Genomic DNA, 27,494 nt, shown 5'->3' with positions numbered 1-27,494 from the left:
GTCACCAAAGAATGTTATGTGCAGAGGTGCTGGAACAATTTGTATAGTGGGGGAGCTCAGAGCCATTGAATCAAACTGTAAACCCCATATATGATGGAAACCACTTCAAGCCAGGGGGTGCTGCAGCACCCCCCCTGCGCCCCTAGTACTAGCACCTATGGTCATGCAAGGTCCCAAATAAATCCAATGTCACACTGGTTATAATTATCATTGTGAAATGTATGTACAGATACTACACAGGGAGTTATGTATATATACTGAAAATATGGTACGTTCTCAGAGTCCGAATCAAGGTACTACTCACCAGCAGAAGTGAAAAACAGGTTTTGTCACACAACAGATGTTTGTTCACCTCTCTCTTTCTAGGGATGTAAACTAAGCATTGTAAGCTAACACAATGGATATCTATTTGCATACAAAGGCAAATATTAACAAAAATATGAATCCAGGGGAAAGGGGCACACAGGAAAAAACATGCCACAAGAGATTCTCCTGTCTATGAGTAAAGACAGTAAACTTCAGGTGTATTTCTGGAAGGCAAAAAAGACACCCTGTCATCCTGCACCTAGGAAGTAAAGGAACAATGCATTTAAATTCATGAAAACAGAGTCTCAGACAATCTTGGTTGAAAATGCTGAAAAGGACTTTGGGTGAGAAGTTTCTTTTGACAGATTAACCTATTAGTTAAGTTTAGTCTCTAGAAAGCATATTATTATTTTGTTTTATATGTAAGCATTTGTTTCCAACATCCTTACTCACTATCTTCTGAATGTCTAGTCTTGGATGATAAACTTATTATTGTTTTCACTATAAATATATCTCAGTGCTGTGCTGTTAAGCTAAGCGCTGGTCCTGAATTGACTCTTATAAGCTAGTGTGTATACTGTCTGTTTGGTAACAATAGACCTTGTAATTCTTTGAGCGTTCAGCAGATAAGGGGGCTGAATACTGCAGGGAACACCCCGAGACCCTGGTGGTTGGTGTGTGCCTACTGTTACCCCTATAGAGACGCTGAGCTCTGGAAGGTACTGCTTGTGTTGGAGAGGTTGCTGGATTCAGGGAGCTGATCCATAGTTGGAACAGCCAAGGCTGCTTCATGCTAAGGGCAGGTAATAGCGAGGTGCCACACAACCCTGTATATCCTGGGGAGTGACATAAAAATATTGATTAATTTCAACAGTAGGAACAAAGGGAAAAATATTTTAAAACAACAAGCATGTCTATCTTACCCAAAGCGTTATACCATCCTTTAACGGTAGCCTTGGCAGGCTGAGCTTCTTCCAACACTCCAGTGGGTGCCTGTGTCTGTCTAAACAGCTTCCCAATCTCCGGAGAGAGGGAGAGGGAGTGGGAGTCCTTTTACCCCAGCCAGAATGCATTTATTCTTGTAAGTTCCTGAACTTTTGGCTTCTGGATCAAGGCAGTGTGGTAAGACAGCTGGAGGTAGGAGGTAACGTCTTCACATCTAATAGTCAGGCACCGTCTCTTACAGCAACTCTTAAGCATGCACCAAGAAGTGACTTATCTGGAGCCACTGTTTCCTTCCTACCTGCTTTTTTCCTTATAGCACACTATTAAACTAAATCAATAGTAAACATCCTGAATACCTAGTCAATATACAGTATTCTAAATTATTATTGTGCTGCTCCACATCGGTGGCAAATAAATCTTTCTTTGTGTACCTAAGCAAATGGATTTTGACCTCACCTCTCAGAATTCCTGTTAGATATCTTGGTGTTTTTCTAGTCTGCTCTTCTTCCTTTGAATTATACACAGTAAAACTGCAATATGCATTTTCTATTTCACGTACTCTCAGAGCCATTAAATAGAGAGTTTAAGTTATCTCTAAATTTGACAGCGCTATTTAAACTTATAAACTTTCCATTGTTACAGATGGACAGTCTTACTCATTATAATCACTATCCTATCCAGAGCCTCAGAGCTTTTCCAAATGAGGATTATATTGCTGCCATTATCCTTCTCTGGAAGTGTGAATTACATTACTAGCTACTTCTTCCGCTGGAAAAAAACTGCCTTCACTTCTATGAAAAATACCACATGGTAGTTTAATTTCTATCACCATATATTACAGGCAAGGTTAATAATAATTTACACTAACAGGGTACTTTTCATCTAAGGATCTCACAACAGTTTAAAAAGGTTGAACTCCACAATATCTCTTTCAAACAGAGAATATAGAATTGGAGGTTTTTACTCGCCTATCTCAGGGGGTGATTTCCATTTAACTACATTGACAGGTGGAAGTTTAAGGCTCCAAGATTGTATTATAGCTAGTTTTCAGATTAGCAAATTGAAAGGAGAGAGTTTTAGGCCGTGATTGTCAAAAGAAGGCAGCTTTGGAAGTCAGTAGGATTTGGGCACCTCACTCCCTTACACTCCTCTCACTCAGGCCTGGCCTACACTATGCATTTAAACTGATTTTAGCAGCGTTAAATCAATTTAACGCTGCACCTGTCCACACAACGAGGCCCTTTATATCGATATCAAGGGCTCTTTAAACCGGCTTCTGTACTCCTCCTCGACGAGAGGAGTAATGCTGAAATCGGTATTGCCATATCGGATTAGGGTTAGTGTGGCCGCAAATCAACGGTATTGACCTCCGGGTGGTATCCATTGTGACTGCTCCGGACAGCAATCCGAACTCGAATGCACTGGCCAGGTAAAAAGGAAAAGCCCCGCGAACTTTTGAATTTCATTTCCTGTTTGCCCAGCATGGAGCTCTGATCAGCACGCGGGGCGATGCAGTCCCAAATCCAAAAAGAGCTCCAGCATGGACTGTACGGGAGATACTGGATCTGACTGCTGTATGGGGAGACAAATCTGTTCTATCAGAGCTCCGTTCCAGAAGATGAAATGACAGAGCATTTGAAAAAAATCTCCAGGCTATGATGCAGAGTCCACAGCACAGTGCTGCGTGACAAGCTAACTGAAAGCCAAAGAATCAAATGGACGCTCATGGAGGGAGGGAGGGGGTACTGAGGACTCCAGCTATCCCACAGTCCACAGCAGTCTCCGAAAAGTATTTGCATTCTTGGCTGAGCTCCCAATGCCTATAGGGTCAAACACATTGTCCGGGGTGGTTCAGGATATAGCTTGTTAATTTACCCTTCTCCCTCCCGTAAAAGAAAAGGGAAAAAAATCATTTCTTGACTTTTTTCAATGTCACCCTATGTCTACTGCATGCTGCTGGTAGACGCGATGCTGCGGCAGTGAACAGCAGTATCCTCTCCCCTCCCTTCCCCAGTGGCAGACGGTACAATATGACTGCTATCCGTCATTATCATCAGCCTGTGAGTGCTCCTGGCTGGCCTCAGGTGAGGTCGGCCAGGGGCACCTGGGTAAAAATAGGAATGACTCCCGGTCATTCCCAGTAGATGGTACAGAACGGCTGGTAACCGTCTTCATCATAGCAACTGAGGGCTGAGCTCCATCAGCCCCCTCCTTTCATGTCTAAAGAAAAGATTCTGTACTGCCTGAACTATCATAGCAGCAGGATGCTGGGCTCCTCTCCCCCGCACCATTTAATGTCCTGCCTGGACTATCATAGCAGCTGGAGGCTGCCTCCCCTTCATTTTATCTCACTAACAAGTCAGTGTTTCTTATTCCTGCATTCTTTATTACTTCATCACACAAATGGGGGGACACTGCAACGGTAGCCCAGGAGGGTTGAGGGAGGAGGGAAGCAATGGGTGGGGTTGTTGCAGGGGCACCCCCTAGAATGGCATGTAGCTCATCATTTCTGCAGGATCTGACATGGAGTGGCTGTGCTCTCTTATTCTCTGGTACACTGGTTCTCTAGTACACTTGCACCATATTCTAGGCAGGACTGACTATTTTTAGATACCATAAAGGAGAGATTGACTCGGGGAGTCATTCCCATTTTTGTCTTTGCACCTCTGGCCGGCCTCAGCCAGGGGCACCCATGACAGCAGCAGATGGTACAGAACGACTGATAAAGGTCATCTCATTGCCAATTTACAGTGGCATGGCAGACAGTACAGAACAACTGGTAACCATCTCTGCTATCTTGCAAAGGCAAATGAATGCTGCTGTGTAGCGCTGCAGTACCGCCTCTGTTAGCAACAGCCAGTAGACATATGGTGACTGTAATAACCTTAGTCCCAGATTTGGACCTTAGCGTCCAAAATATGGGGGTTAGCATGAAAACCTCCAAGCTTAGTTACCAGCTTGGACCTGGTACCTGCTGCCACCACCCAAAAAATTAGAGTGTTTTGGGGCACTCTGGTCCCCCTGAAAAACCTTTCCTGGGGACCCCAAGACCCAAATCCCTTGAGTCTCACAACAAAGGGAAATAATCCTTTTTCCCTTCCCCCCTCCAGGTGCTCCTGGAGAGATACACAGACACAAGCTCTGTGAATCCAAACAGAGTGAATCTCCCTCTCTGTTCCCAATCCTGGAAACAAAAAGTACTTTCCTCTTCACCCAGAGGGAATGCAAAATCAGGCTAGCCACTTCAACACACACAGATCTCCCCTGATTTCTTCCTCCCACCAATTCCCTGGTGAGTACAGACTCAATTTCCCTGAAGTAAAGAAAAACTCCAACAGGTCTTAAAAGAAAGCTTTATATAAAAAGAAAGAAAAATAAGTACAAATGTTCTCTCTGTATTAAGATGATACAACACAGGGCCAATTGCTTAAAAGAATATTGAATAAACAGCCTTATTCCAAAAGAATACAAATCAAAGCACTCCAGCACTTATATTCATGCAAATACCAAAGAAAAGAAACCATATAACTTACTATCTGATCTCTTTGTCCTTACACTTGGAAACAAAAGACTAGAAAAAAAGAAACTACTTCTCCAAAGCTCAGAGAACGCAGGCAGGCAGAAAACAAAGACTCAGAGACTAAATTCCCTCCACCCAGAGTTGAAAAAATCCGGTTTTCTGATTGGCCCTCTGGTCAGGTGCTTCAGGTGAAAGAGACATTAACCCTTAGCTATCTGTTTATGACAGTGACAGTAAAAAAAAAGCTGAATGGGCTCCATGGTTGCTGTGCTATGACGTTTGCCAGGGCAATCCAGGGAAAAAGGGCGCAAAATGATTGTCTGCCGTTGCTTTCACAGAGGAAGGAATGAGTGACGACATTTACCCAGAATCACCCGTGACACTGTTTTTGCACCATCATGCATTGGGGTCTCAACCCAGAATTTTAATGGGCGAGGGAGACTGCGGGAACTATAGGATAGCTACGGGATAGCTACCCACAGTGCAACGCTCCAGAAATCGACGCTATCCTCGGACCATGGACGCACACCACCGAATTAATGTGCTTAGTGTGGCCGCATGCACTCGACTTTATACAATCTGTTTTACAAAACCGGTTTATGTAAAATCAAAATAATCCCGTAGTGTAGACATACCCAAAGCCAGAACAGGCCAGATTTACAATGATATTTAAGCATCTAAAGATACAGAAAGACTGACTTAAATAGTACTTAGGTACCTAACTTCCTTAGGCGCTTTCTTAAATCCCACTAGGTGCCTATCTGCATCTTTAGGCATCTAAATAACCCTGTAAATATGGACCAATGTGTATCAGTGGTAGTGCTGGGATAGAACCCTGGAGACCTGACTTTAAATCCTCTGCTTAAATTACTGGACTTCTGGGTTCTTCAATAAAAATCGAGCAGACTGAATTAACACAGAAAAATATATTTCCCTGTTGTCTTCTTCTAAGAACCTCTATTGCTATCACTACTTCTGCGTTTCTGTTGATAAAGAAATTACAGTATTGACAGAGGTGAGAGAGACATATCACACTTGGAAGCATTCTGATCTGATTTAATTAGGTTTCTAATCCTCTAAAAAGCTTAATATGCACATTTTTCTTCCGTAAACGGGGAGGTGTATTTAAGCCATTTATAATTTATTGGGTCTACAGTATTACTAAGATAGCAGTCTCCACTGAAAGTTATTCACACAGTAAATCACTGTCAAACGGGTTAGACCAAAGTGAAGGGCTTTAAAACTGAACTTGTCTACAGCATTTGCAATATTTTTACTTTTTTTTTTAAACCAGTATTCAATAAAGAAAGCAATCATGAGGTCAGCTGCTTTTTTTTATACCTGGTTTCACAAAGATACAATATTCTGGTAATCATTTATATTTGTAATGATGTTTTATATGTGATGATTAGAACAGTTGTTAGGAAATATTCTACATTATTTTAGAACAGTCACTGATATTCCTCCACTTTCTTCCATAAATCACCATCAGCCCTGAGCCATCTTTTTTCCAAAGAGCTGAACCTCTAGTCGTATTTTTTTTCATTTCTTTATCAGTGCTTCAATCTTTGAGGCTTGATGTTACAAACAATTAAGCACTTCTGCTTTATTGATGGTTCATAAATTCAATGATCTATCTATACACCCACTTCCACAATATATTGAAATCTAGCCAAAAGGCAGCATAAGATGAAATAAATCAGAATGTTTTTTACTTTTGGAGCCTGATTTTCAGAGGAGCTGAGTTTCACAGCTCTGATTAACTTCAATTTGAATTGTGGGTTCTGGGTACCTCTGACAAGAAAAAAAGAAAATCAAGGTCATAATGGCTTTTCCACCCCTTAATGAGATGTGCATGACTGCTCAAAGCTTCTGTTTCATGCAAGGAATGGATGGGAAAGAGACTTCATGATCCAGTCTGTACTGCCACTCAGAATTAATCATTGTAAGGAACCCGGTTTGTAATATAATCTTTTCATTCTCCCGTTCACAGAAGTTGATAATATACTACAATGAATTTTGTCTCATCACAAAACGAGACACCATAAGCTGAAACAGTATTTAGTAAATAATTCAGGTGCAGTATGAACAAAGAATTCACAGGACACAATTTATCAAAACCTGCAGGTGCCATCTGTTCATTCGAAAAATAAACTGCATCATTCACCTGATATGTCTCTCATCCTTGCCAATATCCCTAATTCAACTGCAAGCCTCCTGATTTTATGAGATATTTGTACTCTACCCTTTAAACACCCAAATTCCCTTTCCTTACCACAGGCCCGTAGCAAGATCTCCTGCATGAAAAACTGACTCTTCCTGAAGTCAAGTGCTTGTCTAATCAGCTTTCCACTTCCCGCTCTACCTATATGCAGAGTGCTAATTAGACAAGCACTTCAGGAGCAGACCTGGCACAGGAATACCTGGGGAGAGTCCTCAGTGGTATCAGGTAAGGATTAAGTACTTAGAGGTTTTATTTGATTATGAAGAAGGGACTGATTTGGGCTGCAAGAGAGAGAGAGAAGGTACTAGAAAAGAGAATGAAGATGAGAGGGGGACGAAGAGAGGATTCCCTCAAGACGTGATGGCCAGGGGATTCTGCACCAAAAAACTAAATTCTACAAAATTCTCCAAATCTTATTTGTCAAAATAATACAGTCTAATCACACCAGTTTCAATTATTTTGGTAATTTATTTCAAAATACCTGCCAGCAAATATGTCTGTAGCAATACAGACAACAAAAATGATTCAGGAAATGTTTTTTGGCAAATAGATTCCTTACCAAGCATATTAATACAGAACTCAGAGTAATAATTCATTTAAACTACAGTACAGAAATGTATTTCCTGCATCCCTCAGGAGAAATGCAAAGGCTTGGGAGGAGTTGGGGTAATGGAGGAGCTGATGAAGAGGGAAGGAGCCTGGGAGTAAACCTGGCAGGTGGTTGGGAGAAGTATGGAACAAGTTATTATTGGAGAGAAGGGATTGTTAGGGAGTTGGGGAGCCCCCCCATGCAGACCCTGGCTGGCCCTCGTCTCTCCCATTCAGTCAGGCACATCTGCCCCTATACCCAAATGTCCCTGCACCCCTTTTCCCCCATGTCCCTGCACCTCCACTGAGTCTCACCCTGCTCACTATCTCCATGTGGCCCTATGCCCCCATCCCATTCAGCCCCTATCCCAGTCTGTCCCCCCAACTAGCTCTTCTGAACCCCAGTCCGTGTGACGACCCCCATCCCCCAGCAGCCGATGTGCCAACTCTGTCTGTTCCCAATCCATATCCTGTATCTCCTAATCTGGACTGCTGGGCAGGACGCTGTGAGGAACACAGCTGGTTGCTGGCTGCTACTGTCAGTGAGCCATCTGCTCTCTGTTCTGGTGCCACAGCATCCCCTGGTGGGAGAAAGGTGTAACTGCAGCATCTCTCCAGCAGAATATATTTTCTGCAGAGAAAAAAAGAATCTGCAGGGGACATGAATTCTGCACGTGTGCAGCAGCACAGAATTTCCCCAGAGTAGGGTGTAGTGAAGTATCAAAAGTGACTGAACATGATCATGTTTATTTTTCAACCCCAAAAGTCAATTTGAACCCCAAGAGATTTGAAAATAAAATCCTTGCAGTTGTGAAATGAAGGTTTATTTTTAGTTCCAGATTTGGGATATAAAACAGAGAACTCCCTATAACATAATGTTGCAATTCTAAAGGTAGGATTAAGATAGCCATGCAGTGCCTGAGGGCCTGAATTTCAGTCAAAAGTCTGCACATAGTTGTTTGCCTATCTGACCTGATTTACATATGAATATATAGTGTTCTGTGTGCACAAAGTCACAGAAATGCACATGGACTTTCAATCTGAAAATCAAACCTGAATGTGCAATAAATTACAAAAATAAAGTTAACAGTTCATAAAGTTGTAGACTTTTGCTTTAAATTTCATCATTACATTTGAGTTTCCGTTTCCTAATATCTAAATCACTTTTAAAAATGAAATTTATTATTTTATTTTCAATGAGACTCGGCTCCTAAGAACCGAAGTTATTTAAATAGTCATTGGGCCAAAAAGAAAGACAAATACTGACACGATAATCCTGTGGTCAGAGCACTGCAAAAGGGCATTTTGGAGTCTAAATAATTTAGTAGATTTAGAAAATGTTACCCTGTAGCAACATCATCTTTTTTGCATTACTTTTTGATCTTTGCATGTAGTGGTTGTTTTTGCTTGTTTCCAAACGCTATATGATTAAAGACATAGAAGATGAAAAAGCTCAATTACTGGGGGTCATTTAGTCAATCTACCTGCTGGTGGAGGTTTCCATCTGCTGTGCACTTTATAGTATGTTGTCCAATCTAGTGTTTGATGAGAAACAACAGGACTTCAGCCACTTCTTACAGAACATTATTTCACAGTCTAATAAATTTTGATATGAAGAAGATTCTTTTGATATTCAGCCTAATTTTTCCCTGTCTTATTGCCACCTTATTATTCTTTATGATTCCCTCTCCCCTATCTTATTCCATCCTAAACAGCTCAGCATTTGTTATTTATGAAGTTTAGGAGTCCCAAACCCATAAATAGAAACAGCTTGTCACTGAGTCTTATAAATGAAAGAAAAAAAAACACTATATCAGAGCAAAAATAACTAGTACCTTTCAAATTCCACATTTGTCTGTGCCTTGTCAAATTATCCTCATGACCTGTTTAAACCCTAAGAATTCCTCCTCAGATTGGCAAGATTCAGTATGAGTATAAGAAGGCTGTAATATTAAGGCCATGTCTACACTTACAGTTTTGCAGCGCTGGTAGTTACAGCTGTGTTCGTACAGCTGTGGCCACATTTGCAGCACTTGCAGCGCTGTTGGGAGTGGTGCATTGTGGGCAGCTATCCCACAGAGCACCTCGTCCCATTTTGCCGCTGTGGCTTGTGGGAAGGGGAAGGAAGTGTGCGGGTCTTTCCGCTTCCTGTTCCAACGCCCCGTGGTGCTTTGCTACACATTCCGAGCAGTTTGGCGGCATTGTGAGTCTGCAGCGCGATTTCTGAGATTTTTGTTACAAATGGAGCCTGAGCTGCTGAGGACCTTGCTGATGAATGTTGCCAGCACATCACGCATGGCAGTGGAGCTATTCCTTCAGCTGCAAAGTGACAGTGAGGAGTCAGATGATGATATTGAAACGCCTGACGCTCAAGACACTCAATTGATTGTGGCAGTAACAGACGTGCTTAGCACCGTGGAACGGCGCCTTTGGGCTCGGGAAACCAGCACTGAGTGGTGGGATCACATCGTCCTGCAAGCATGGGATGACGAGCAGTGGCTGCAGAACTTTCGGATGAGAAAAGCCACTTTCATGGCACTGTGTGCTGAGCTCGCCCCTACCCTGCGGCGCAGGGACACGAGATTGAGAGCTGCCCTGCCAGTGGAGAAGCGGATGGCTATTGCAATCTGGAAGCTGGCAACTCCAGACAGCTACCGATCGGTGGCGAACCAGTTTGGAGTGGGAAAGTCCACCGTTGGAATGGTGCTGATGCAAGTTTGCACAGCCATTAATCGCACCCTGCTAAGAAGAACTGTGACTCTGGGGAACGTGCAGGACATTGTGGATGGCTTTGCACAAATGGGTTTCCCTAACTGTGGAGGGGCAATAGAAGGGACGCATATTCCTATTCTGTCCCCACCCCACCTCGCATCAGAGTACGTTAATCGCAAGGGGTATTTCTCCGTGGTTCTGCAAGCGCTTGTGGATCACCGTGGGCGTTTCACTGACATTTACTCAGGATGGCCTGGAAAGGTGCATGATGCACGCATCTTTCGGAACAGTGCCCTGTTCAGGAAGCTGAGGGCCGGGACTTTTTTCCCAGACCGCAAGATCACAGTAGGGGACGTCGAAATGCCCACTGTGATCCCTGGAGACCCCGCTTACCCCTTAATGCCATGGCTCATGAAACCGTATACAGGGAAGCTTGACAGGAGCAAGGACCGGTTCAACTACAGGCTGAGCCGGTGCAGAATGACTGTGGAGTGTGCTTTTGGCCGTTTGAAAGGGCGCTGGAGGTGTCTTTATGGGAAGCTAGATTTGGGGGAAAGCAGCATCTCCGCTATTATATCCACGTGCTGTACCCTCCATAATATTTGTGAAGGGAAGGGTGAAAGATTCAGTGAGGAATGGACCTCCGTGGTTCGACGCCTAGAGGATGAATTTTCACAGCCAGAGAGCAGGGCTACTAAGGAGGCCCAGGAAAGGGCTTCAAGGATTAGGGATGCCTTAAGATAGCAATTTGATGCTGAGAGCCAACAGTAATGTTTGGTGCCTTTGCTGTGCTTTGTTCTACCTTGGGGTACAATATTTACCACTTCCTGCAATAATAAAACGTATTGTAAAAGCCATAAACTCCTTTATTCAAAGTATAGTACATAAAAGGCCAGGGGGGTTAGGGTGGTGGACTGTACATTCAGAGGTTTGAATATGTCCTGTTTGGATTACTGTTCAATGTCTGCTGCACTTCAGGATTACTATGCTGCAGAGTAATGGGGGTGGAGTGCACAGGGTAAGAATTGTAGTTATCAGGGCTGGTAGGTGATCGTACAGGTGTTGGGGGCAGCTGGAGGTAATAAGAAACTGGCTGCTGGAGAAAGGTGTTTTGTGCAAATACTGGGGAACAAGAAAGAGAGCTTTGGGCGGGGTGTGGGTTACCACGGTACAGATCTACCTGCATGGCTACGAGAGACTCGAAAGAGTTAGTTTGGCGAGCCAGGAGGCTTATCAGGTGCTTTGAGGTTTTTTTGGTAGCCAATTCCTTTCTCCTGCTTTCTGTTTGCCTCCACTCATACATTTTCTCTCTCCATTCCTGCGTCTTCCTAGTTTCTCTGTTGTAGTGAATCATAACTGCTTTGATCAATTCTTCTTTTGATTTTCGCGGATTTTTTCTCAAGTTCTGCAAGCGACGTGAGGCCGGTGATCCGGCTGCATTAGTCAAGGTCACTAAAAAAAACATAGATAGAAACATGTAATACACAGAGGCTACATTGTTTATTATCACACAGTGAAGGAGTTTTTAGACTTTTTGTAGCATCCTTCCCACATACCTAACATAACACAGAGAGGCCAGGGAAGCGAAGGTATGGCGAGCAATGGGGTGAGTGTTTCTGCCCCGAGTGCACCTGGGAGGGGGAATTGACCGATGGGTCACTGGGGTTTATCTGCACTGGGTACAGGAGGTAGCTGGTGTCCTGCACAGGGGACAGTCATGAACAGGAAGGTGGTGAGCTGCTGTCGGGGGGGGGCGGTCCGCGTAAATGCCGCCTGCTGGTGAGGGGAGGGAAAACGCACCGCGGGGCTGGCTGCCTGCTGGAAAGGAGGGGGGGGAAACCGTAGCTCACCGCGGGGCTGGCTGCCTGCTGGAAAGGGGGGTGGAGACCGGAGCGCGCCGCGGGGCTGGCTGCCTGCTGGAAAGGGGAGGTGGAGACCGGAGCGCGCCGCGGGGCTGGCTGCCTGCTGGAAAGGGGTGGAGGAGACCGGAGCGCGCCGCGGGGCTGGCTGCCTGCTGGAAAGGAGGGGTGGAGACCGGAGCACGCCACGGGGCTGGCTGCCTGCTGGAAAGGAGTGGGGGGAGACCGGAGCATACCGCGGGGCTGGCTACGTGCTGGAAGGGGATGGGGAGACCGGAACACACCGTGGGGCTGGGGGGGGACCGCGAACCTGGCGCCCTGCACTCAAGTATCCCTAAATTCTCAACAGGGTTTCCTACTGCCAGATATATCACTGCTGCGTGTTACCTGGGAAGAGAGGGAGGGTCTTCTACAGCAATGTGGATTCCGCCCTGGCCCCTATGCAGCTTGCCTGTGTGCAGCCATGGTCCCCCCACCCCTCGCTGCACAGTGGATCGGACGATTTAGCCTGACCGGGACAAGCACCACGGTGGCTCTCCCTATAAACTTGCACAACCACATTGCCCATGCTCTGGCTGCAACTTTTCAAGAGATTACCGAGGCAGATTACAGAGACGTGATAGAGCAAATCAATGGGCTATTCCATGTTTAGGCATGCATGCAGGCAGCCATAACCCCAACCGTCCTCTCCCAAAACATAAAAATCTGCTTACCCCGAGCACGCTCCTCAGTTTCTTCCTCACCAGCAACTTCCAGCTGCTGCGACTGGCTAGCCTCCTCCTGGCTTGAGAAGAGCTCCTGGCTGCATGCCTCCTGGGACTCCGGGGTGTCTCCTTCCACCCCAGTAGCCTGACTCTCGGCTTCCTCTACACTCTCCCCCACTTCTCCCTGCTCTGAACTCTCCATCGTGCTCCTAGGATTGGCAGTGGGGTCACACCCAAGTATGGCATCCAGCTCCTTGTAAAAACGGCAGGTTGTGGGGGCAGCTCCTGAGCGGCGATTTCCCTCACAGGCTTTGCAGTAAGCACTCCTCAGCTCTTTTATTTTGACCCTGCACTGCAACGCGTCCCGTTCATGGCCCCTTCTCAGCAAGGACTGTGATATCTGCCCATAGGTATCATAATTTCTCCGGCTGGAGCGAAGCTGTGCTTGCACAGCTTCCTCACCCCAAACACTGATGAGGTCCTGCAGCTCGGAATTGTTCCATGCTGGGGCTTGTTTGTGGCGTGGAGGCATGGTCGCTGATTGATTGAATGATTGATTGCACTCCACACCTGGCTGAGCAAACAGGAAGGGGATTTTTAAAACTCCCGGGGCATTTAAAGGTGGGGTCAGCTGAGCCCGGGGCAGTGGAGTGTGCATGATTACCAGAGAGGCTTCTAAGGTATGCTGGGATACCTCCTTATACCCCAGAGGTCAATAAAAGCGCTGGTGGGCGTCCACACTTGCTGACCAGCGCTGGATCACCAGCGCTGGAATCCCTACACCCGAGGCTCGACCGGGTGTACAGCCAGCGCTGCAACCAGGGAGTTGCAGCGCTGTCCGTGCTTTGCAAGTGTGGACACATCCTAAGTTGCAGCGCTGTAACCCCCTCACCAGCGCTGCAACTCTCTAGTGTAGCCATGGCCACAGACTTCATCGACAGCCATGGGGCTGTCACAGCCGTACACACATTACTTACTCTCTATGCAAATCAACATCAATATGCTATTACTAGTGAGGCACAAATGTGAACTGAAAATATCTGAAAACAATCAGAATTTGAGTGAAGTTCTTCAGAGTAAATTTCTATTCAATTCCTAGCTTTAATATTTCTGCATAGATTTTGTTCTAAATGCATAGACCTGCCAAATATCAGGAAGATGCTTTAAAAAAGAGGCATAAGTAGAAGAAAAATCTTGTTCAGCCCATGAGAACAAAGATCTCACACAAACACCCAAGCCTGGGAGTAGATTCTCTTCTCTCCAGCCCAACCTATTCATATAGGTGGTCCAATCATAGGCTCATATCTAATACCTACCATCATTGTGATATCTGAAACCCATGATAATCTTTTAAAATAATTATATTGGGGATAACCGCCTGAAATGAAACGTGTTCAATGGCTAATCTCCCATTGTTCTTTTCTTTTAGTGCTAAAACTGCACTGACCCAACGTGTTTCACAAAAGACACGAGGCACAGATTCAGGAATGATTCACAGGAGCTTTGTAGCAGCAAAAAAGATTACTGAAATGAAGCCAAATACAGAAGACTGAGTGAGATTTGATATTTAATGTCACAATACTATTTCAGAGATGCCAAACCCATGGAAAAAACAAGAAATTGGGCTTCTTTTTGGCTTAATTGGCTTGTGAGTTGCTTGTTGGCTAGTTTTTGGCTTGTAGCTTGTTGCCTCTTTTTTTTGGATCGGCTCCCAGAAAGCAGGAGCAAGCGGGAGGCGAGGTGAGGGGTGGAGTGAGGGTGCACAGTGGGCCTACCATAGTCCCAGAAAACATGCCAGGGGATCTAGTCACATAAAGTGTTGGGGTTCTTAGGGATGGGCTTGTTTTCGCCTTGTTTTAGCTTGATTTTTGGCTATTGGGAAAGTCGGGGTGCTTATTTACCGCGTGAAAGTCAGCAACTCTGTAGTATATTTGACTCTACCGCAAAAGGTAAAGTAGCCTTAAATTTTACACCCTATAAACTACTTGAGACACTGAAGAAAATATTTAATGTCACTCCAATCTATGAGCAAGTGTTCATAAACAGCAATTTCTAGGGCTATCTGAAAACAATGGCTACAATGTAAAATCATGACAGTGTTGAGCTGTAATTTTGAGATCACGACTACTGACTGGCTATGAATTGCTCAAACAGCTAATTCACGTGAACCCATCCTGTAATATTTATTACTCTTTCCTCCCTGATTATTTCATCCACCTGTTATGTCTTGTATTTTAGATTGTAAGCTCTTTGGGGCACTGACTGTCATTTACTGTATATTCATACAGTACGTACTACAATGGGTGCCTGGCCTTGTTGAGAGCTTTAGGCACTACTGCAATCTAAAATTATAAATAATTTTAACAATGACAGCTACCACAGTGACTAGAAATATAGCCTTCTCTAAGCTCTGGAATATGGCAGGAAGCACATGCTTCAATTGTCCTTTCTTGTTTTAGGGTTTTTGATTTTATTTGGAGTGAGGAGGAATGTATGACTAAATGCAAAAAAAAGTATGTTTTAGATTATTCAGAACACATTTTGCAAACTTAATCTCATGTGAAAGCAAATAATAGTGTATCATCTAGTACATTCAAAGTATTGGCAGCTACTTTATTAAAAAATTCATTGCTGTAGTTTACAGTGCATGGATTTTCCACAGGATTTGAAGAACGAAAGTGAAAAATCCATAGTAAGTACACAGAAACACACAATGTGATTTATGAACATGTTCCCAAGAATCTGGAAGAACAACAGTAAAGTGAAGGGAGGAGAGGGAGAGAGGAAGTTCTAGGATAAATTTAGGTCACCATCATACCTGTCAATCAAGAAGAGAGCAAGGGAGCAGTTTGCCAGAGAACTCAGCACATACAGTAACAAGCAAGCTTGCAAGTCACATCAGGAAAAACATGAGTCATTCATAAGGGTTTCACATGTCCCTTAATTAGAGATATGTGATGTGATATTAAATGATTAAAAAGATCAGATTGTCAGCTTTCATCAGCAGACACTTAAATAGGTCAATCAGGAGGAGCTTTTGAAGAAATCACATTGTAAATGAGATGGGGCAAGTCTGATATAGATAAATAAATAAATAAAATAACTGGTGCAATGAGAGAAGAAGAAAGTCCTTTGTCACAAATCCTCTCTGGACACGGTTTGAGGATTAACACTTTCAGCAGACAAGAAAAATCTCTTGGAGAGAGAGAGAAAGAGGCAGAGGGAGACAGATGAGCACAAGACTAAGCAGAGTCTGGAGCCCTTTAGTTCTACTTGTGACCCCCATTGACCACTTGTGTCCTTCAGGTCTGTCACTGAGTTTCCTTGTGTCTTTGGGCAACTCACTTAAGCCGACATTTTCAGAAGTGTCCACTGATGTTATGTGCCTCAATTTTTGGTTAGCAATTTATGACACCCAGAGAGCCTCCTGTGGGAACTGAGAGTGGATACTTTCAAGAATTTGGCCTTAACCTCTATCGATTCTCTTATTTTTGCCTGTTTTAAAACTGAGATACTAACACTTACAGGCCTTCAAGTGGTTTTATGAGGATCAACTAGTTAACAGTTGTGAAGCACCTCGAAGAGGGAAAATACTATACAAAAAGCTAAAACATTGGTATGGATTGTCTGTAAAGCAAATTTAGCTGACAAAAAGGAAAAACCTAATAAGAATCATTGGCATGGGATATCAGGCATGACTATAATTACCCTATCATTTAATTTCATCCTTCAAGTAGAATTCCTTTATAAATTCTCTTTCCTTATTTATCAGATATTGTGTTTCATGTTTTATGATTTGTTAATTAAACCTACTGATTTCAATGAGGTTACTCACATACCTAAAAGTTAAGCATGTGTTTAAATTCCTCAGTGCTTTGCTGAATCAGGGCCTAAAACAGCATAACCCTCCCTAAAATGTCCTTCAATTATATTTATTTGAATTAGCAAATACTTGTACTTAGTCCTACTATTTATAAACATTATAATCCACGTGGCTGCCTATTAGCACTTTCAAATGAATCATTCATGCATTCAGGAATTTGGGTTTTTTCTGCAATTGGTGTCTGCTCATGTTTTTAATTAGGCTGTATTGTTTGGTCTCACTCTTGCACATATTCTAGGGTGCTTATAAACTTTATTTCTAATAATTAAACAAACCATCAGGGACACTATTCTCCTTCAAATATTCATTTTGATGAAATGTCATTCCATCTCAATGCTCATGGCTCTGGTTAAATAATTTTTTGAAGGAACTGCAATATATAACCTACAATGCTTACTGTAGCTGCATCAGCTCTTGATATTAAAAGATATCATATGGTCACCACAGCTGCATTTCCGATTTCATTCTGGAATGGAAATTTGAAATTAACTGAAATGAACTGCATTTAGCCATAATCACCACTTTGGCAATTTCCCTTCCAGCCAAAAAGAAAATTCAGGTAGCACATACTATTTAAATCCTGTATGCTCATTCCACTCTTTCCAAAACATGTCTAGGGGCATTCCTCAGACAACAGAATAGCCGTTTTAAATAGTGCCTCTTAATGAGAGAACTCTATGCAAGACTGCTAATCTCTGATAAAAAATATATAAAGAGAACAAAAGGATTTTTTGTCAAAATCTGAACAGGCTTTTAAATTTGGTCCAAGTGACATGAGAGGGAAAAAATGTACTATATCACGTATTCATCCCTCCTGACAAAGTAGTATTGTCCACTAAAAAGAATATTCTTGAGTATTTTGCCAAATTCAGTTCTTATAATCGATGTGGATAGTAGGAATTTGGAGATTATTCTAGATCCGAAATAATTTCCAAAAATCAGGAACACTTACACAATATTCAACCTACATTTTCTTTGCTTATTTTCACCCCCTCTTAATATCTGTGTGCATCCCAAACAAGTAGGATTTATATCCTTCAAATACTGCCAGTCAGTTATCACAAGGCACTCTAGTCCTATCTATCTGATGATTATATAGACCGCACCATGGTAGTAGCAGAGTGCCCCACAAACCTGAATTTATTTATCTTTACAACTACATGGTAAGGCCGAGAAGTATTATCCTCATTTCATACCCGGAGGGCTGAAGAAAAAACATTAAGTGACTCTCCCAAGGTCACACAGGAAATCAATTGTAGAGCCAGGAATGGAACTAAGGTCTCCTTGACAACAAGATCAGCCTTTCTCTCATTAGCCCTCCCATAGTTATATTTATTTCTCTCAACAGCTATTTAAACCATTTAATCACTTCTGTTGCTCTTCTCTGAATTCCATCCAACTTCTCGACATCTTTCTGACATTAAGTTGCCCAGGAGTAAATATAAATGTTTCATGAATACAACATATGGAAAATCACATACATCATTAGAGCAGCACAAAGCATGGACTCTGTGTACCTTTTGCTCTTTTGGCTGTGATTGTGTAGGTTTTGATAATGCTGCATCAAAGCAGTGCTGAGCAGAGCACACAGTTAAGAGAGGCAGGAGAACGCAGGGAAACAGCATGGCTTCTAATTTGTATAGCAGGTCTGCTTACCCAAGGCAAGTTTCCTTAAATAGATTCCCCCTGCCTCCTGCAAAATGTTCACCACATCTTTGAAAAACAATATATAGTGCTCATGATGAATACATTGAAATTAGAAGCTTGTCAGAATCTACTGGAAGAGCTTTGCTGAAGGTGAGGTATTCCAGCTTACTTTTATTGTGTGCATCGTCACTGTCATAAACAGATAGCTAAGGGTTAATGTCTCTTTCACCTGGAAAGAAGTAACCTGAAACACCTGACCAGAGGACCAATCAGGAAACAAGACAGAGTGCCCCAAAACACTCTAATTTTTTGGGTGGTGGCAGCTTTACCAGGTCCAAGCTGGTAACTAAGCTTGGAGGTTTTCATGCTAACCCCCATATTTTGGATGCTAAGGTCCAAATCTGGGAATAGGTTATGACAGTCACCCATACAAACAGATGGATGAATAATTCCTGTGTGGAAAAGTGGTGCTGATGTATCGTTTTCACAAGCATAGATATCACCAATAATTGTCTGGATCAGTATTAAAAAAAAGAAGAGTGCTGTCATCTGCTGAATCTGGAGATTATTAATTTTGAGATAAATAATTCTAATGGACAGTCATCCATACCAAGACACAAATAATCGCTTGGCAGTATGTGAATGTTCTATTGTGCCATTCTATGTGTTACCGTTCTAATCTAGAACATCACTGCAATGGTTCAAAGTAGTATAAAAGGGGAAACAACTTACAAAACGTGTGACAAAAAAGAACATTTTCAAACCCCTCTTCACATCTCCTATTAATAACATACAGGAGTTACAGTCTACAAACAGTTCCTCACACAACATACTAAAACCAAATTATGTCCAGTGTTCAGTCAGAAGATGGTTAATCTTATAATCCAAAAGTCAGTTTTGTAACAATACTTGCTCAGTAACCAATCCAATAGACACAGCATGTGCCAAACTACTTAACAGGAGATTTGGATACCTCTTGACATAAAAGGCAAACAGCTGCCAATCCCCCTCGCTATGAACCAACTCACACTATTTTTCTGAAAAAACTATGGAATTAAAGAAAACTTTACCCAAATCTTTTCAGAGGGGATACCAAGTGCACCTTAAAGAGAGTGAGAAAGTAACAGGAGCAAAATTCTTGCTTCTTGATGTACAGATATAGAAATGATATAATAGGCTGGAATCAATATACTATTATTCCAGTTTTATGCTGGGGCACTTCACTGATTTCAAATGAGTGATGCTGATGTAAAACTGGAGTGGTGAATAAAACCCAGTACTTTTGTGGTGCTCTAGATGGAACTCTGTAATAATTAAATTCTATACATAAAACAAAACAAAAATTGGAGCATAACATAGTTGGGTTGGATATCCCATAAAGTACCATTTCAAGTACTCTTTACATATTGAAATGCAATCTCTGTAATTTGTCCATAGTTTTCTGAAACAAAACTGTTTGTTGCAGTGATTTACGTTAAACATGTAGTTTGGGGCATCAATGCAGTACACGATTATATATTTGTCGAGGCCTTATTATACATGGTTAGATAGGCGAGCAAAAGATCAGTTGATATTTGACACAACTTTGTAATGCAGAGGTAGGAAAGCTTTTAAGTGATTCTGCAATGATATATACTAGTATTTGGTGTAAAACTGGTACATGTAGACACAGGTGGCAGCATAAAGTTTTTATACTAGTACACAAATGTATAGTAATTTTTGTTTGCTTGTTATCCTTAAAACTGCAAGGGATCTCCAGTTCAAGACACATTGCAAGATCTATTTACTTACCTACTTCTTCGAAGGAGCTGGTAAACAACTGTATGGCTGTGAACCTAGAGCTGATGGGCTAGCATATTCTAAGGGCAACACTATTTCAGGTTGTATATTATGTATATATTTTAAAGCACTGTTATTTGTACCTAGGCATTTTTATAAATCAGAAAAATACATTTAGGAGGGAGAGCTGTCTTCTTAATTTCTCCTAATACTAACATTCTACTGACTGAGTCATCTAATAGGGTGTGGGGGAGAGAGGGAGGAATATATGTTTGGGCATGAGAATGGTTAGTTCTTTGTCTTACTTTGGATTCAGTGTGGGAGGGTTTGGAGTTTCTCTTGCTCTTTTATTATAACTGAGTTTCTCAGAGCATGCCTATGGACCAATGCTGTTTTTCCAAGAGGATTAACATTTTGATTGGATTATTCAGCCCCTTAGTATATAAGGCTATGATATTAAATTGTACTCCCATCTGTTTTTAGATTTGTGCTGTGTTCTATTCGGTTAATTTCCTTTTGACCATTAGGTGTCTTTCTTTCACTTTTATTAATAGTTCATCGCATTTGTGTACCTTCCTCTGTCTCTTAAGTGCAAAGACACTTTGCTTACCCTTATCACTCTACTTTGAGTGAGTTTCCGAATGGGTATCTACTACCTATGCATTCTTAATGCTTCTAACACTACAGTACCTAAAGCCTCACTATAAATCTTTTATTCTTATGCAAAACTTTGTAGGTCAGAGATTTTACTGATTGCATGTTAGTTAAACCAACATAACTCATGTGTAGACAAGGCCTAAATCATTTTCACCATTAGAGTGGCCCTCAAATGTAGGGAAGGGGGCAGACACAGAATTTTATCTACCACATTACCAAGGCTGATTTCTTTTCCTTCATTTTTTAACTTCCACACCCCTAACAAAGAGTAAAGAAAAAAATACAAAACATAATAATACACAAGATTTCAGTACATCGGATTAAGGAAACCATCTTGTTAGTGGAGGGGGAATGGAGAGAGGTGATGGTGTACCCCACTGATGTGGAAAGATACAGACAAGAATAGATTAGAAGGATATCTCAGAGCCTGTATTACGTTTTTGAATGATCAAACATCCTTTCCATTCTAAATAGTAAAAGTTAAATTTATCCAAGGTTAACTCTATCCTGCTTATCTTGCTTCTACCTTGTTCCTTCACCAATTTTGGTGACAGCCTGACAGATAATGGTAGCACACCCTCTCCTACGTTATCTGGCAGCATGGTCCATGGATAGAACACTGGATTGGAATTCGGGAAAGCGATTCATTCCTAGCTCTGCTACTGACTCACTGTGTGACTTTGGGCAAGTCCCTTATCTTGCCTCAGTTTCCTCTTCTTTACTATTGAGATAACAACGTTTACCCAACCATATAAGGTGCTATTATTTCATGTTGTTGTTTATTCTTATTGATTATTATTGACCTTATTGATTCTACTCCAAACATTTCAATATATATATATATTTTATTTCATAGGTTTTAATGGGAATATTTAATTGGGAATAAAATTTCATGGTGTGTATGTGCTGTCAAATGACCAATGGACCCATCAGAAGCATTGTGTAGAAAAACATTTTTAAATTGCTAAAAAAAATATTTTAAAGTGAGCTAAAACTCATGAGTTAAGTTATTTTTGTGATGTACACCTCTACCCCGATATAACACTGTCCTCGGGAGCCAAAAAATCTTACTGCGTTATAGGTGAAACAGCATTATCTCAAACTTGCTTTGATCTGCCGGAGCGTGCAGCCCCGCCCCCTCGGAGCACTACTTTATCGTGTTATATCCGAATTCATGTTATATTGGGTCTTGTTATATTGGCATAGAGGTGTATTTTACACATTAAATGGCTTATTAGCCCTCCATAGTTAATAGCCTCCTGCCTGCAGAAGTCTAATTAGCAAATGACAGTATGCTCTGCTATAATGTTTTTATTTTCTGTTTTATTGGTTGAATAAGTTGTCATTCAGTGTCCTGGTAAGAGTGTGTAGGTGGAGTTCTCTGAAAACCGATCCAAGCTGGAATTAGCTTTCATAGCTGTTCGTATAGCTGAATCAAGATCTTAATAATATGTAACTGATCATTTTCCAATTCATTTCAGCATTTTTAATAACTTTCCTCAAAAAACACTGTAAACCAAAAACATTTAGCAAGCTACAATTTTAAGTACACGTCACAGCAGGGAAGGTCTCCCAAGCCAGCTGTTCTTCAAAAAAAACTTAAATTCAAATACCCATCCATTGTCTAGCAAGGCAGAGACAATGGCGGACCATTAAAGTTAATGAAAAGACATTGAAACTGAAAAGAACACCCTAGTCTTGAAAAACTGAAAAAGGAGGGAGTTTCCCATCCTCTAAATGGCCATGAGTCATCAGAAAGAAATACCTTTAAAAAGGCTTGGATCTGGGGCTTTTTATCCAGAAATGGAAGGCCATCATCTAAGCAGCATCCCACATATCCCTGGATGCTAACTCATCACTAGCTAAAAAAATTAGAGTTGGGTTTTTTCAAAATGGAAACCCCAAATCTGGAGTCATAACTGCGTTTCTGGTTCTCTCTCATTATAGCCAAACTCAGAGAAAGGTTTTCCAGAAAAGATTCAAATATTGAAGTAAATCTGCATGACAGATTAAATACACTTGATACTATCACTTTTCTTCTATGAACCAAGAGTGATAGACACACTGAAAGTTGAGTCTTGCTCAGGTCTAGTGAAATAAGATACCAGCTGCTTAGTCCTTAGGCCCCACCTGCCAGTACCTCAGAGGAAGAAAAAGTTACCTTTATTCTGCATAACTCTTTCTTCTCAGTGACTTACTCAAACGGGATAAAGAGAAAGTCTGCTCCTCCTACAGGTGCCCCTTCCAGTGCCTCAGGTAAGATGTGGGAACTACAGGTGATGTTCTTCAATGACCTATTTCCCAGGACCCAGGAAACAAAAGATGGAAGGAATGAAGACAAAGGTGGAAGACCAAAACATCATGGGCAGAGAAAGGATGAAACCAGATTTCTGTGGGATACACAGAAATACCAGAGTAGAAGGAAACTAAAACACAAGGGAGTAAGGGGCAACATAGGGGAAGAGGAGGTGATGGGGAAAGGAGTAAGAGTAGCAGGACAAGAGAAATAGACACAAGGGTATATAAGGAATGGGAAAAGAGATAGAAGTGGCACAAGAGAAAGGGTTGATATGCTTCATTAATCTCATTGTCCTAGGAGCAGGACAGGAATTATCAAAAGGGGGAAGAGATTATCATTTTAGAGTGATGTGGCAAAAAAAAATCAATGGAAATTTGGAAAGTGTAAAACAGGTATGATCAGAGATCACAAATTCTGAAGCAAAACCAGGAGTGGTTTTAGTTGTCACTGGAAAGGCAAAGTAAAACAACTGAGGGTTTTACCAAAATCAAAATGCATCTGCCCAAGCCCAACTCTTACAAAATGACAATATTCCATACTGACAATATTCACATACCTTTACTGACAGTTTCAAACACAAAAAGGGCCATACTCAGAGCTTGGAAATAATAATTTAGAGGCCATTTGAGATTTATTACAATTCTCTTTCAAGTCAATTTGTATAGCATCTATTATTTTCCTTATCAATAGACTTTCCACTGACTTCAGTGGGTTTTGTATCAGGCCTTCTCTGGAGACAACTGACTAACTGGGAGTAGAGGAAGGGTTCATGACCAGAGGAAAGGAAAATTATCCTATAAATCATGTTTTTTCCTCACCAGTGCTTGGTGAGTTCTGTGCCTAAGATTAACATAGGCACAAATAAACTCTCTGATTGCAAAGCAGTAGCTGTGCACTTAGCACAGGAAGATTTTTCAGTTCATGTATCATTTCCTATTAATGGCAGCCCACCATCAATCTTAAAAGGATGCAAGGCTTTAGTCACAGGGGTTTCCTAGGGTAGGGAGGACCCCACAGGGAAGCAGAGGGAGTTCTTGCTTGCTCCTCAGTCTTTCTCCATAGCTCGTATCAACAGTAAGTGTGAGAAAGCTATGCCGAACCTCTCTCCTTGTGAATCCTGGACTCCCAGCCTGGCCAAGATTTGCAGCTCACCTGTGGCTAGGCCTCATTCCATCCCCAAATGTACACAACTGGAAAAGACATCTGAGGTTAGGGCGAATTGAGGCACCACTGTACTTTCCTCCCTAGCTTTCATCTCCCAGTTGCTATACCTGACTGGAGTAATTTTCTGTCTCCTAATCCCTTCTAGTGGCTGCTGCTTCCCTGAAAATGAGGCTTTTATTGGCCCCTGATCCTACAGAGTTGCTCTTGCCCTTGACTGGGGGTTTATTAAAAAGCCCCCACAACCTACATCTTGTCGGACTTCTGCTTCCCTTATCAGAGTTGCGTCAAGGGCCCCATCTCTGTGAGGCTGGTCCCCTGACTTCAACCAGGGATACATGTGAGATTCCAGTTTTTAATCAGACTTCTCCCTGCCCACATCTGGAATGTTCTCTTCCCCAGCCCTCCACAGGACTGGACCCTATATAGAACAGTGGGAAACTGAGGTTATAGTAGCAAAGTATAGATTAGTCTAGCAACTGAACTTCTTTTGTATGTCATTTGAAAAGCAATGGGCTGGGCTTATAATTGAATCTTGGTTTCAAAAGACATTCTAATGCTTCCAGACTAGGTAGGTGGATCCTGTTAGCATGAATAGGGCAACTGTTGGTGATGTGCTGCACGGTTTGTACCTCACCACAAACACAATTTGGTGATTCTCAACTTTAGAGTATTGATAATGTATTGAATACAATAGTGTAAAATGTTGTTGATAGGTTATATTAGGTGTAAAATAAGGTCGCTGTTAGTCAACATATGAGAGAGCACAGAAATTGTTGTGGTATTAGATTTAAAACTTAGTGTTTTCACATAGTTTAAAAGCAATAAATGGATACATTTAGACAATCCATCACACTATAGTACCAAGAGTCTTTAAAAACAGATCTATCAAGCAGTGAAAATAACCAATGAATGATAAAAAATAACTATTTTCCTTGTTGAAGTACATCTCCCATAGTGCATCCTGGGAGTCCCTAGCCATGGTGCATCTTGGAAGATGTAGTTTGGCTGGGTAACCAGCCCATAGAGGATGGAGGCACGAATCAGTTGAACACAACTCTCCTATGAAGCACCATGGCATCATTTCCTAACCAAAATTTTTCAGTTTTTAGGTGTTCAGCATGTGATACTGGCAAACCAATGACAACTCAGGTCAGAGTGCCAGACCAATTCACATGTTTATTAGTATAGAGCAAAGTGTTAAATGTGTAAATGTGTATTCAGATGTTTAAACTTCATGAAAACTACATGTACTGTTTTCACGTATCTGTTCGTTATAAAGTAATAGCAAATATTTACATTGTAAATATCCCTTTAACTAAATAACTCAGACACCAAAGAAGTTGTGATAAATGAAGTTGCGGGGGGGGGGAGAGGTAGCTCCCTTTAATGAACACCCAGACAGCCAGTTAGCTGTAAAATCCCTCTTGGTGTCTCTTCTCTGCTTGCTGTAAAGGGTTAACAAGCCCACAGGTAAAAGAAAAGGAGTGGGCACCTAACCAAAAGAGCCAATGAGAAGGCTAGAACTTTTAAAATGGGAAAAGAAACTTTCCCTTTGTCTGTTGTTCTCTGGGCTGCAGGGACAAGGAGCAGTAGGGTGACCAGATGTTCCAATTTTATAGGGACAGTCCTGATTTTGCAGTCTTTTTCTTATATAGGCTCCTATTACCCCCATCCTGATTTTTCACACTTGCTGTCTGGTCACCCTATGGAGCAGCAATGCTATAAGCAGGAATGCTGTGTAAGGTTTGAACCAGATATGAAAAAGTATCTTCCATACCTCGAAGAAATTATTGGATAGGGACTGTTTAGACACACTCAGGTTTATTTCTTATTTTGGCTTGTGGCTCTCCTCTGTGCTAACCCCTGATGCCCTTGTTTGCTTGTAAGCTTTAAGCTGAACCTCCAAGAAAGCGAGTTTGGGTGCTTGAATTTTGGAATTGCTTTTTCAAAGTCTAGTAAAAGCTTAAATTCCAGATTATTTTTTCCCTTTTTGTTTTTAATAAAAGTTACCTTTTTTTAAGAACAGGACTGGATTTTTGGTGTCCTATGAGGTTTGTGCATGATGTTTGATTAGACAGTAGCACAGATAATTTCCTTTGTCTTCTTTCTTAGCTCTTCCCCCGGGGGGGGGGGGGGGGTGGGAGGGGAGAAGGGCCTGACGATACACCACAGGAAGGAATTCCCAAATGTTCCTTCTTGGGTCCAAGGGTGGGTTTTGTTTTGTTTTTTGGCGACATTTGGGTGGTGGCAGCGTTTACCAAGCCAAGGTCAGAGAAAAGCTGTAACCATGGGAGTTTAATACTTGCCACTCCAAGCTTGCATTAATTTTTAGAATCCTTGCAGGCCTCTACCTTCTGCAATCAAAGTGCCAGAGCAGGGATTTGGCCATGAGAGAAGCCTTAGGGAATGCTAACGAAGGACTTTATCAGAAAAGGTGCTAATTTCAAAGCAAATGGCCATTGCAGTGATGATCTGAGATCAGAGACCCAAAGTGCATTTTCCTCACTCAACATCATCAAAGGGAAAGCCCACACTGGTAGAGACACTGTCCGCTTGCTTTCTGTGTGAAAGATACTATAAATATGGATTCAAAGAAAGCACCTTTATCTCTGACTGTTTGGACTCTTACAGGAAAGTATGCCAGCAGAGATCCCCCGAGATAATTTGGATATCCTGAAAGATTTTTGGGAAACTGGCAGTTTATTACATCTGACACCATTCGTTGTTACAAGCTAATTCACCTATACATATATTTTACCTGCTTTAACATCTCAGTAACTCTCATTCTTTTTTCTTAGCTAATAAATCTTTAATTAGTTTTGTCATAAACAGATAGCTAAGGGTTAATGTCTCTTTCACCTGAAGCACCTGACCAGAGGACCAATCAGGAAACTGGATTTTTTCAACTTTGGGTGGAGGGAAGTTTGTGTCTGAGTCTTTGTTTTCTGTCTGCCTGCTTTCTCTGAGCTTTGGAGAAGTAGTTTCTACTTTCTAGTCTTCTGTTTCTAAGTGTAAGGACAAAGAGATCAGATAGTAAGTTATATGGTTTCTTTTCTTTGGTTTTTGCATGAATATAAGTGCTGGAGTGCTTTGATTTGTATTCTTTTTGAATAAGGCTGTTTATTCAATATTCTTTTAAGCAATCGACCCTGTATTTTTGTCACCTTAATACAGAGAGACCATTTGTATGTATTTTTCCTTTCTTTT

The 27,494-nt window shown here is 41.9% G+C and overlaps 1 protein-coding gene across 1 annotated transcript; it reads right to left on the bottom strand.

Annotated features, from left to right (window-relative positions):
• Positions 1–11,177: 11,177 nt before the first annotated feature.
• LOC127045730 (uncharacterized) lies at positions 11,178–13,279 on the bottom strand. Its single transcript, XM_050942197.1, has 2 exons — positions 12,868–13,279; positions 11,178–11,747 (listed from the first exon to the last, which is right to left on the bottom strand). Exons 1-2 carry the CDS (start codon positions 13,058–13,060, stop codon positions 11,218–11,220), a joined length of 723 nt encoding a protein of 240 aa, XP_050798154.1. The 5' UTR covers positions 13,061–13,279; the 3' UTR covers positions 11,178–11,217.
• Positions 13,280–27,494: the final 14,215 nt, after the last annotated feature.

Source organism: Gopherus flavomarginatus, chromosome 2 (genome assembly GCF_025201925.1).
Source record: "Gopherus flavomarginatus isolate rGopFla2 chromosome 2, rGopFla2.mat.asm, whole genome shotgun sequence".
Lineage (NCBI taxonomy): Eukaryota > Metazoa > Chordata > Testudines > Testudinidae > Gopherus > Gopherus flavomarginatus.
Note: the sequence above shows the minus strand (reverse complement) of the source record. Positions and strands in the feature narration are given on the sequence as shown.

Coding starts and splice junctions, on each gene's coding strand:
- LOC127045730 (XM_050942197.1), bottom strand. CDS start 13,060: ATGGAGAGTTCAGAGCAGGGAGAAGTGGGGGAGAGTGTAGAGGAAGCC. Junction 11,748..12,867: donor AACTGAGGAGCGTGCTCGGG/GTAAGCAGATTT, acceptor TGTTTTTTTTAG/TGACCTTGACTAATGCAGCC.